General features: G+C 34.1%; 3 protein-coding genes across 5 annotated transcripts in view; 2 read left to right on the forward strand and 1 right to left on the reverse strand.

Moving 5' to 3' along the window:
• The first annotated feature begins 404 nt into the window (after positions 1-404).
• Positions 405-1832, forward strand: LOC106627256 (ribonuclease H2 subunit B). The gene is made up of 2 exons (XM_036370084.2): positions 405-481; positions 546-1832. Exon 2 carries the CDS (start codon positions 557-559, stop codon positions 1628-1630), a length of 1074 nt encoding a protein of 357 aa, XP_036225977.2. The 5' UTR covers positions 405-481; positions 546-556; the 3' UTR covers positions 1631-1832.
• A 698-nt stretch (positions 1833-2530) lies between these two features.
• On the forward strand, positions 2531-5556 carry ppk (pickpocket). Its single transcript, XM_014247344.3, has 8 exons — positions 2531-2928; positions 3021-3293; positions 3363-3626; positions 3690-3927; positions 4452-4591; positions 4652-4782; positions 4849-5089; positions 5150-5556. The coding sequence occupies exons 1-8, from the start codon at positions 2672-2674 to the stop codon at positions 5397-5399; spliced, it is 1794 nt and encodes a 597-aa protein (XP_014102819.2). The 5' UTR covers positions 2531-2671; the 3' UTR covers positions 5400-5556.
• A 715-nt stretch (positions 5557-6271) lies between these two features.
• Positions 6272-12710, reverse strand: part of LOC106627226 (V-type proton ATPase subunit Vha44) — a 31341-nt gene continuing 24902 nt past the window's right edge. For all 3 annotated transcript variants that reach the window (XM_014247276.3, XM_014247275.3, XM_036370079.2), the window contains exons 4-9: positions 11768-11954; positions 11533-11631; positions 11202-11457; positions 9134-9231; positions 8512-8653; positions 6272-8435 (exon numbers count right to left, since the gene is read on the reverse strand). In XM_014247276.3, the coding sequence (XP_014102751.1) occupies positions 8337-8435; positions 8512-8653; positions 9134-9231; positions 11202-11457; positions 11533-11631; positions 11768-11954 (881 nt within the window). In that variant the 3' untranslated portion in view covers positions 6272-8336. The remainder of the gene's footprint in view (positions 8436-8511; positions 8654-9133; positions 9232-11201; positions 11458-11532; positions 11632-11767; positions 11955-12710) is intronic.

Consider the following 12710-nt stretch of genomic DNA (forward strand, 5'->3'; position numbering starts at 1 on the left):
GATTTTTTTTTTGGCGGGGAATCTTTATAACCAAATATCCTTTCAAATGCCGAATGTAGCCAAATTGCAATGAGTACTTCCTATAACTTAGTAAAGTAGTTGGAAAATGGTTCCGAAATGGTACAAAACTAGAGCTGATAAGGCTCTGAGAAATTATTGGATTGGTCTGAAAGTAGAGGCATTTGGATAAAATTTTCTAAAACCGACAACAATATAATCGATTGAAACTCCTACACTTGATATTACTTGTAAAATGTTTCATAATAACGTAAATAATTAAGCACTAACTTCAATTATCTCAAATGCTTGATAACGATATCAAATTCTATTATACATATATCGATTTATGTATATAAATGTCATTTTCGTTTACTATGCACTGTGAATGACCATACTGTGGTTAGACCTTTAATTTAACAGAGTTGCGTTTTTGACGTTTCGCTTAAATGTTTGTATTTTGTAAGCGCGCGATTTTTTACAAGTATTTTGTTTTGATTGTAGTAAATTTTATAGACTTTTTTAACTTTATTGACAATATATTGCAGACGTATTTAAAATGAGTAAAAAGTCTACACGCTCTTCAAAACCTATCGAGGAAACACCTGTTCCAGCAGCGAAAGCCCCGGCACTTTACAAAGTGATGTTCATATCAAAAGAGCTATTGGAAGATCCTGAAAATGAATTAACCTTGGAGTACTTTTATCATCCTGGAAAAGGCAAGCCTACACTTTTTATTACAAAATCCAACACAGAGCTAATGGAAGTAAAAGAATTTGCCGAACCAAGGCGTAGCTGGTTAATCAACGATGATGTGTGTTCAGACGGACGCATCTTCATGACAACACCGATTGATATTACGCTGCTTGCATTGCATCATATACGTTTACATTGTTCACAAAAAGCGCTGACTTTAGCTGATATTGGTGAGGCAGATGATAAGAGCACGTTGCGATTACTGCGTGAATTTGTACGCGGCGAGGAGCACTTGAGATGTATCGCCGATGTTAAAAAAGCCAACGGGATGGTATTTTACAAATATAACGCTGAGCGAACGCTGGCGTGGTTAGCAATTAAAACACGTCGTGTAACAGAAAAGCTACGCAGCATTGGTGTGCATTGTGGTCAGAGTGCCATGTCAAAAAATTATGTACGTGGTGAACTTGAGGGCGAAAACAGGGAAGAATCTGATATGGATTATTTACGCATGGCATGCGACATAGTCGGTGACTATTTGGATGTAGACTTACACGAGGAGCTTAAAGAATATTTGGAAATACCAGAAGAAAAGCTGTTGACAACTGCGCCGAAGAAGGAGGAAAAAGAGAAAGGTGGAAAGAAACGAAAATCTTTGCAGCAACTTAATTCTAATGAAAACAAGAAAATAAAATTGGAAGATAAAGGCAAAAATGTAACGGATAAACTTAAAAACAGTGGCTTGGTTGACGGTTCACCAACTAATGACCATAGCAGGCCAAATAGTTCCAGTGAAGAAGTAAGCCCAGTTAGTGTGGTACAAGCAATAATGACACCTTCGCCAGTTAAAGTGAGAAATTTAACAGCTAAGGAAAAGGCGTTAGCAAAGAGTGCCAAAGGTACAAAAAGCATAGCATCGTTTTTTAGTAAGAAATAAGGCAACGGCGGATTTATTTTGTTTGGTTTCTTTTTTGACTTATTTTTTATAAGTATATAATGTTTTGTTATTTTAGTGTAATTAATTAAGTAAATATAATAAAATATTTTGCTTTTTCCTTGCATATATTTTTAGTACTCAGTTTTATGCATATTAAGAATAAAAATATCACAAAAACATAGTTTTTATGTAAAATGATTTACATACATTTTTTGTTTATAAATGTAAAAAAGTGTGTGGTAAAACATTAAGTCACTTAGTCTATGCTTTTTGAAAATTTTTTTATATAATATTTTATCACTTAAAAGGAAATTTTCGGAGGGTAGGCAAAATCTAAGTCATAATAGGTAAGCCATTGTGTCTATCATCAGTTAAATAATGACAAATATTAACAAATGTATTTAAAGAATCATTTATAATTCAATTACTTTAAATCACTTCGCGCTATTTAAACATTCAAAGATACATAAATTTACCACAAGCTAACAGTGAGTGCATAAGTTAAAAACATGATTAAAAGCAAACAGTTGTAGGAGACAACTTCATATCGTTCTGGTATTTGAAAAAAATATACTCGCGGTCAGAGGTCAAAAAATATTTTTTTTACGCAATATTCAACGAAAGGGTAGGATTTATGGTAAAACTACCTCAATCAAAAATTTAGGATAATAAAACTATCTTTAAAAAATGTATAAATACTTTTTCCTAAGAGCTACCGTTTTTGAGATAAAACAATTCGAATCCGGCAGGTATTCGTGAGTAAGAGAGTATATAATTATGTATGCATATATTTGTGTAAAATTAGTATTACATACCCATGTCATCTACTGGCACACGTTTATATCCTTACATACATGGGAATGTGGGTAAAAGGAAAAGGCTCCCTCGGGCATCAATACTTTAGGGATAGTTTATAAATTAGCATATCATTAGCTCTAGCGGCTATAAAAGTAGTGGCGTTAAAAGTTGCGCATTTAGTAGTTAACGGTAAATGGAGCACGCAAGTTTTACGTGAATTGTTTAAATAACATCCTGAGCATTATGGAAGTCAGCAATAGAGGCTCAGAGGCAACACTACCACAAGTGGATACAAAACTGCCAACGCCCACCAAGAATGCCGATTCTTTGAGTACCATATCTGGACTTAGTGAAGTGCCGAGCGATATAATTATTAAATCACGGATTAAATATGGTTCAAGGTGGTCTGCCTGCAAGGGCTTAATTATGGAATATTCGAAGAATACAACCATTCATGGACTACGTTACTTAGTGGAATTGCATAGGCCATTTTATGAGAAGTGAGATATTGCAAGCGTAGAAAGTTTTGAATGAGTGTTAATTAAAATAGCGACTATAATAATTTTTTTTTTTTTATAAAATAAATTTGCAGATTATATTGGTTCATTGTGCTTGTAATTTCGGTATATTTTGCGATTTCGCTCATTTGGGCCACTTACCTTAAATGGCAGGACACACCTGTCATATTGGGTTTTGATGAAACTCTTGTGCCTGTGCATAAGATACCCTTCCCCACAATTACCATATGCCCGGAAATAAAAATGGAACGCAATATGTTTGATTTTACCAACGTTTCAAGTCGCATATTGGAGGAGATACAAAAATATGGCTCATTCCAAAATTATGAAGATATAAGCGAAACGGAGTAAGGTTTTAGAACGTTTATAGTTAGATATAGGTATGTATGTATGTATGCTTATACTTTCCTTCGTAGTATGGAGCGCTTCATGTCCACTTTGCACATTTGCGAATCCGAAGTTGTGCAACGCTTTGCAAAATATTTACCGAAGGACTTTAGACCCAATATTACGCAAACACTAGTCGATATCTCCATTTCGAAGAACGAGACGGGCCCCTTTTGTAAATGGAATGGTCGATTCTATTTTTGTGACAAAATTTTTAATTTTGTGGCAACCGACGAAGGTATTTGCTATCAGTTCAATGGTCTACAAGCTAAGGATATATATCGAGATGTCAGGTAATGTGTTACGAATTGTTTGGGGGTTATTACTTTCATTTAATCCCTTGCCAAATTCTGCAGCTTTGTAAATTATTATGATGAAGACGTGGTCGATTTCAACAATTTTTTCGAACCGCTGCCACGTTTCAACGAGCTAACCGGCAATTGGTCATTGGATGATGGCTATGTGGGCCAAGGCTATAATTCTTATCCTCAACGTACAGCATTTTCATCGGCGCGCAATGGATTTTTTGCTTTTCTACAAGGTTTCCAGCATAATTTCGAATATACTTGTCGAAGCTTTAAGCAAGGGTATAAGGTGGGTCGAAACGAAAGGTAATAATGGTAAACATATAATACAAGTAGTTAAGATTAGCCAAGAAGGTGCTAAGATTTTCATCAAAGTCACCTAAAAGCATTTTCACGAACTGGAATCTCGTAGCCTCCGACGTACAAAAGTTGTAGGTTTTCACACATTGCTGCCTTCGCAATATTCGCCGCATTTTCTGGCTCCTAGCCATCTCTAACACGAACTTACGGACGCGCACAAATCAAGCACCTGTATGGATCAAAATTCTCAAAAGAAAATGGGGCCGACTCGTGCATGTTTTGAGACGAAATTTAGACATAATATGCCAGACCTAAAATATGATGCTCTGTTTGATTTCTAAGGGAGTTCAAGCGATGACATCATATGGTTAGCAATATTTTTGGTATTTCCATCGTTCCGTGACTACAGCTACTAGTAGCCACCAACTGCAAATATATACACACTCTTTTGAAGAGCTCATTTCAATATTAAGAGAAATTTAATAAATTATTCCTTTTTGGCTCGCCTCACAGGTTTTTCTCACGTCTCCCGAGAGCGTGCCGGTGACAACGAGTAATTACATTTTGCTGCCGCATGGGGACGAGGTGATGGTTAGCGTATTGCCGCATTATGTTATATCCACGGATAATCTGCATGACTTCAGTCCAGAGAAGTGAAATCATTTATATATATAACTAAGTACGCGGCATTAGTTTACAATTTCTCATTTCAGACGCCAGTGCTACTTCAATGACGAACGTTATTTGCGTTATTTCCGCTCCTATTCACAATCCAATTGTCAGGTGGAGTGTTTAACCAATTTCACCATCAGTAAATGTGGTTGTGCAAAGTTTTGGATGCCAAGTAAGCCTCTCCATCACTTTAATATACATGTGTGTATGATTAACCCTCAATTGTTGCTTCCCCTAGAGCCAAAAGATGTGCCCGTCTGCGCTGTGAATGATATAAACTGCTATGATACCGCTCAGTCTGAATTGAGCATCCTAATTCAGAATCAAACTATGCAGGCCACTATGGACCCGAATATGAAAATCATTTGTGACTGTATGCCAGCCTGCACCTCACTTGATTACAATGTGGAGATTTCGAGTGCACGCTATGAGCTGAACAAAACATTACAGGCTTTCCGTGAGGTCTACGAGCATGAGGAGTAAGTATGACTATATCATGCAATAATTAATTCACTAATTCATAATTATTCCTTTGACAGTTTCATGGGCTCGCGCTTGTCGGTCTACTTCAAGGAGCATCAATTCACGGCAATCAAGCGCACTGTGCTCTTCAGCATCGCCACCTTGATAGCTAACTGGGGTGGCATTCTCGGCTTATTTATGGGCATTTCCAGTTTGAGTCTCATCGAATTGGTTTACTTTTTCTCAGTGCGTTTATATGATAATTTGCGCAAACGTCGTCAAACCAAGAAGCGTTTGATGAAATTGGAAGCAGAGCATGAGCGTTAAATTAAATTAGACATATGCGTGGAACTTCGATTGAAAATGCAATGAGATAAACATATGCACATTCATTCACCGTTATAAGTAGCTGATTTTTTAATAATATACATATATAAGCGCTTTAAGGTTTTTAAATTAATAAAGCAAAATCTAGTTGTTGACATTTTTGCTGCCGCAAATCTATCATTTTAGATGAAAATTGAAAGTTTTTTCAATTGAGCCTGACAGCGCTTTTAGGCTTTGATGAGCTAGAACGATATAACTATTTCATTTATAGAGCAATATTTTTTAATTCTTTCCGCAGTGTGGGAAGGCAAAACTGATATTTGAAGGCAATACAAGATAGCAATCAGAACATGCGTCCTCTACTCCCAACGAAGCTGACCATTTGTCGGAATTGCCGATAACGGACCACTATAAAATATAGCTGCCATACAAACTGAACGTTCAAAATAAAGATAAAGAACTTTTTATACCCTTTTATGCTATAATAGATACATTCGTGAATGGTATTATAACTTCGGTGCATGTTTTTTTCTTGTTTTTTCTATCATCTAGACTTACTTCCAGAAATTCTTTTCTAGACTTTATTCTCTGCGTGACACACCTTGAACGACGCCAACGCGACTAAAACTTGGATTTGATTACATTTGTATCGATTTTAGAGGACAAAAAATAAAATAATTTAACATTTTTTTAATTCTCCAACACGTTTCAACATTCTCTAAGCCGATTCAAACTTAATTTTATCAATGGTGTTAAAGTCGATAGATTTTTAAGGACAACCCTGTTTTTTAAGCTTACCACCTCTTGGCGTTAACATTTCCATTACCTGTTTCATAGTACTGCAGTGCGTCCCATTAGAAAAAACAACAAAATTGGAATGTCTTTTTTTCGTATAATTATTTACAAGGATGGCGTTAGCTCGTTACTCTTTTACGCTTCATCAAACTTATTTATGTTTTCATACTGACTGCTTAAATACTCCTTATGTACATTTACATAGAGTTTGGTTTGGTTTTCACTTTTCTGTTGCAAAATAAGTTTTGTTTCTTGTGTAGCTTGAAGGTAGGTATGTATGTGTGAGTGTATATGTATATGTGTCTGTGGAAGTGTATATAATTCTGTAAGTTTATGTAAGTTGAATGTGTACCTCTTTTAATACGCAATAAAATTTGAAATATTCATTTTTTATAACAATAATATATATGTATGTATATATATAATTATTTTACTTTTAAGTTTAGAGTTTACAAATATTATTGTACGTTCTCTTTCGCAACAATGTTGTAGGGGTTAAAGGACACCAAGCGGTGTTTTTGCTTTGCGTTAGGGAAGCACGCGCGTTTATTGCATAGATGAAATTAAAATGTAAACTACAATTCGCAAGTGCTTTTACTTTTAGAAACAAAATTTTAGCAAAAGTTCACAACTGCGCTGCGGCTTCCCTCCCTCATATGTCCTTTTATGCGCATTATTTATAATATTTCTTGGCTTTATTAAAATTTTTTTTAGTTTAACATAAGCAATATGGCGCCAGTTGTACAGTATGATTATTCATAAAAAACACGCAGTATATATGTATGCTAGCTTCTTTCAACAACAACAATAAACATACACATAGTAAATATACACTTTATGCTAGATATTAGCATTGTTATTGAATTTAGTACGCTGTTGATTTATTTCATAACTCTAATAATATTAAATGATGATGTTGTTCCCATTCTATTTTAATTACTTTAAAGTTTCAGTGTTCTTCTTGATTTGCCTGTTGCCCGTATGTACACCAAAACTATGAATTTGTAACAAAACAAATCCAAGAACAATTTTGTAATTATTAAATTTTTGTAATTAACCGTTAAATCAATGCAAGCATATCTTTCTTTGTATGCGTATATGTATATAAAAGTACGATGGCTGTATAATTGCTTTAATGCTTACGAATTACCTCACCAACTAATGGCCTAACGTAATTTTGTAAACCGTTTTTGACTCTTTTTATATAGATGAAAGCAAAACGCAACGTATTCGGACATAATTTGCGCTAAAAGGCTAAGTTTAACAATAATATTTAATAAAATTTGGTTTGAAAACAAAAATTTACCCCACTGTTGTTGAATTGATGGCGAAAATTGCAGAAAGAGTTTTTTATTTAACTAACAACACAACGACAGATGTAAAGGAAAATAGAAAATACTGTCAAATTGGCTTAATAAACCACACAAAAAGTAGAATAACGAAACGAAGAAACCTACTATATATATTCTATAATTAATTACACTTGAACCACTGCAGCCAAGACTCGGCATTAAAATTTGATGACGAAATTGGTTTTAACAGCAATGCTCTCTCTCAAAAACACAATAGAAGAATTTAGTATGTGTATGTATGTGTGCGTGTAAATTAACTTTTTTCCAAACTAAGATAAAACAAATATATGTATATAAATGAAACTAATTAAAATTTTAACATGCAGAAATAACTACAAAATTTCGTAGAAGACGCGAAATATTTATACATACATATATTATATACATATGTATATATATATATATATATATATATATGCGTATATAAGTATATATATGTAAAGCATTGCTTTTATACTTTTGTTTTACATGACATGGCGAGCGCGCGTACACCTCACTCCTCTCTTATCGTTTTGCACTGCGCTGTCACCCGAACGTTTATGCCGCGTAATATATCGAACAAAGAACGTGGAACTGACAACATACATACAGATGGTTTAGTAATTTTCTTTATACTATTTTAAAGATTTATATAAACTTTTTTATCGTTTGCTTTTGTTTCACTTGTAGGATAATTATAGTTTGTTGCTTCTTCTCTCTTGTTTTGTAAACATAGTTGTAAAGGTATTTCTCTTCATTTCATTTGTGATTAGGCTAAATTGGATTGTTGAGCGTTCAACTCAAAAGAACTTTAGATTTTTGCTGTTTCCACCATATCGATGTTCAGTTTGTAAAACACATAGGGAAAGTATTCCGATTGGCCAAAGCCCAAGCCGGGGATGTCAACATTCTATAAGCAAAAAGAGTGTATATTTATGGAAGTTATTTCAATGCCAAAAATAGGAATAAATGTAAAGTTAACTTACATCAATGCTGGCATTGCTCTGACCGCCAGCAGAAGCACCATCCAAGTGTCCATACAGTTGATTAAGGCATTCACGTAGGCGTTTCACGCTCTTCTTGTTGGGTTCGATGAGGATGGCTTGGAAATTTACGGGTAAGCCGTATCTGTAGAGTAGAAGAAAGCGAAGTTTATCGAAGTTAATTGGTTTTGCAAAATCAATATAAACAGATTGAGCAAAATCAAGTCCTTGTATTGAAAATTCTTTTTATTGACAAGTTATCTTCACGAAATTTGACATATATTATTGTAAAAGGTAGCGCTATCATCTCCAAACATATTGTATAAATTTTACCAATATATCATATAGCTGCCATACAAACTAACCTATGCAAATTAACTCCTTTTATGAAAAGCTTTTTTATTAGATGAGATATCTTCACGAAATTCGGCATAAGTTATTGTCTTAGACTACGTTACAACTGCGAACAAATTATTCAAATCGGATTAGCAGTCCTTTTTGCTAAATATGCTTTGAACCTTTGGTCTATATAAGGTTATATATATATTAATAGCCGATTGAAAATAATATAAGTTTTTTCTCAAGATACTGACTACTTATTCATATCAAGACATATACCACTCACCTCAAAACGGATTCTACAAAAACGCGCAGCGCTTTCACATGCACCACAGCACAAAAAGCTTCGCTGAAGTTCACCTTCAACCATCTGACCAATGGGCCCTATGGAATGAAAATATACAAATTTTATATCATTTTTATTATAACTATTATATAAATAAGTATATGTGTGTATACTCGTACATATTAGGGTGCCCGATATTTTCCAAGTTGATTTTTTTGCAAACGTCACCTGAAGTTTCAGTTTTTGCCCTCAAAAAAGGTTTCAACATAAACACGCTTTTCATTTTCAATTTAAATTGTGCTGAAATCATTTTATATATTCCATATATTTAATTTAAGATTTTTTAAACTTTCGCAATAAAGTTTTATCGCCAAAACAAATAAACTTTCAACTTTGGAAAGATGATATTATAATACAAAATTTTCCGCTCAACAAAAAAGCTCTGAATGAGTTTTTTCATAAACGCATTCCTTTAAAAGTTATGCGCAATTATATTTATGCATCAAATGTAATGTATTCATACAGTACACCATGTCGTATGAGCAACACAGAATGTGTTCTATGAATGCTCAGTACATTTGATGTACAACTTTAACTACCTTTATTTTTATACTCTCGCAACCTGTTGCTACAGAGTATAATAGTTTTGTTCACCTAACGGTTGTTTGTATCACCTAAAACTAATCGAGTTAGATATAGGGTTATATATATATAAATGATCAGGATGAAGAGACGAGTTGAAATCCGGGTGACTGTCTGTCCGTCCGTCCGTCCGTCCGTCCGTGCAAGCTCTAACTTGAGTAAAAATGAGATATCTTTATGAATCTTGGTAGACATGTTTCTTGGTACCGTGAGACGGTTGGTATTGCAGATGGGCGTAATCGGACCACTGCCACGCCCACAAAACGCCATTAATCAAAAACAAATAACTTGCCATAACTAAGCTCCGCAATAAGATACAAGACTGTTATTTGGTACACAGGATCACATTAGAAAGGGGCATCTGCAGTTAAAACTTTTTTTTAAAAAGTGGGCGTGGTCCCGCCTCTAATAGGTTTAATGTGCATATCTCCTAAACCGCTAATGCTATATTAACAAAATTCACTAGAAGCAAATGTTTTTAGCACTTCTATTGACGGTGTGAAAATAGTTGAAATCGGGTGGCAGCTCCGCCCACTCCCCATATAACGGTACTGTTAAAAACTACTAAAAGCGCGATAAATCAAGCACTAAACACGCCAGAGACATTAAATTTTATCTCTGAGATGGTATAAATTGGCTTTATAGGAACCGCGTTCAAAATTAGTCAGTGGGTGTGGCACAGCCCCCTTTTAGGTGAAAACCCATATCTTGAGATCTGCTCAACCGATTTCAACCAAATTCGGTGCATAACGTTCTTTTCATGTTTCTATGTCATAGTGCGAAAATGGGCGAAATCGGACTACAACCACGCCTATTGCCCATATAACACCATTTTAAATTCCATCTGATTCTTTCACTTTCCACTATGCAAATCAGGCAACAATGACTGTATCGGGATAAAACTTTGCGTGAATAATGCGATTAAAGTATGCCACCTTGTAGCCAAAAATTATCTAAATCGAACCAAAACTGTTTAAGCCCCTAAGTACTAAATATGTGGACCCCATTGCCTATAGTTGACCTTCTACCGAAAATATCAGTCAATCCACAAAGAAATCTCAAACGAGTATACTATTTAACTTTGCGAGAGTATAAAATGTTCGGTTACATCCGAACTTAGCCCTTCCTTACTTGTTTTAATTAATGTTTTTATGGAAAATATTAATAGGATAATTTTTTGTAGAATGAAAATTTTTGTACTCTAATACTACTTTTTCAAAATTGTAGATTTACCAGCTTAACGGAAAATATCAAAAAATCCGATGTAATTTAGGAGTACAAGGGAAAAGATATATGACGGTTTATATGCATAATAAAATGCTTGTTTACATTGGATCCTTTTTTTAGGGCAAAAACTGTAACATTAGGAGACGTCTGCAATCAACTTGGGAAATAACGGACACCCTAATGTATATATAATACTTACAAATTGCTTCTTCTTATCGGTAATGAGCTTAGTCATCTCATTCTTGCCAGCTGCTAATTCCTCCTCATTATAGACGAAGTCACGTACAATGAATTTGCGTTCACGCGCATGCAGTTTGAATTCTTCAACCACCTTCTTGAAGAGTGTCACATTGAACAAGCAGTAATCATTGTCCTGTGTGATCAATTGCGAGGAACGTGGCACGATCATGTCAGTGATCTTCTCGTAGTTGGCTAACCAATCGTTAGCAAGAATTCTACAAAGAAAAAGCGGAAATGTTTTTATAAAAAGCACGAAAGCTAAGAATTAAATTGGGTTGGGGTGCACTTACTTTGGCACAATTACCAACAATGTGGTCAAATACTCCGAATCGAGAATGAAGTGTTCTTTCTTGACCAAATCGGCCAAATTACGGGTCAGCAAACTTCCGCTGTAAATTTAAGGCAGATAAAATGCAAATTAAATTAGGTTATATTGTATTTTTACTACAATTAATTTTTATTCTTTTCCAACTTCTTTCTTTAAAACTATATGAAATTTTTGTTATATAAAGTTGTCACACTTACGTTTGCTTCTTCTCCAGATTTTGCAAGTTACCCTTAAGACTGTTGTAAGCCGTAGACTTAGTCTTCAGGTCCGCATCGATTTGCCCAATTTGTTTCGAAATAATATCGGCAATATTGCGCAACGACTGCTTAATCGGGTACTTAGCCATATCCCATTGAAAGCGGGTAATGTACACGGATAGATCGGCTGTGCGTATGGAAATTTGACAAGCGATCACGAAGTTAATAAATAACGAGAAAATGAAGACGATGTTGGAAAAGATGGAAAATACGATTAGTGGCATACTTGGTATGTGGAAAAAAATTTAAATATGTAAAATAAGAGTTTATAGAGTAATATGCAAATATATAAATTGATATGTAAAAAAAAGGTAATTGAAAAGAATAATTAATTATAGAAAAAATAAGGCCAAATGCTTGCGTATTTTTGAAAAATTTGTTTGTTTTCAATTTCGAGTAACTAAATAAGATAAGCATTTGACCTTGAGCGTAGATTTAAGCCGCAGCTAAGCTAAATTTAATTAGTAATAAATTTGAAATTTCATTGGCAGCTCAAATCTACGTTTTATAAGAAAAAATTAATAATAAAGAAGTGTGAAAAAGTTTTAAAAGCATTATTACTTGAGTTAAGTAGTTTCTTTTAACAACACATTGAAGTTATACATTGTTATTAAATGTAAGTGGTGGTTTTATTTTTTATTAAAATAATTTAGTAGCTATTAAGAATGTGAATAAAATTTGGAATTTCGACAATAAAATAGTAGTATTATAGTACATATTTATTATTAGTTATGTTAGTCACAGCAACAAACACACGACCATTTTTGGGAGACATAACAGTTATAGTAAGGTTTTTTTAGGGGCGGCAAAACAGAAATTGGAAGTAGCACAAAATATTATTGATTACACTGAACAAAATTTGTTAAACAAGATTGGACAATTA

This window comes from Bactrocera oleae, chromosome 4, assembly GCF_042242935.1.
Source record: "Bactrocera oleae isolate idBacOlea1 chromosome 4, idBacOlea1, whole genome shotgun sequence".
Lineage (NCBI taxonomy): Eukaryota > Metazoa > Arthropoda > Insecta > Diptera > Tephritidae > Bactrocera > Bactrocera oleae.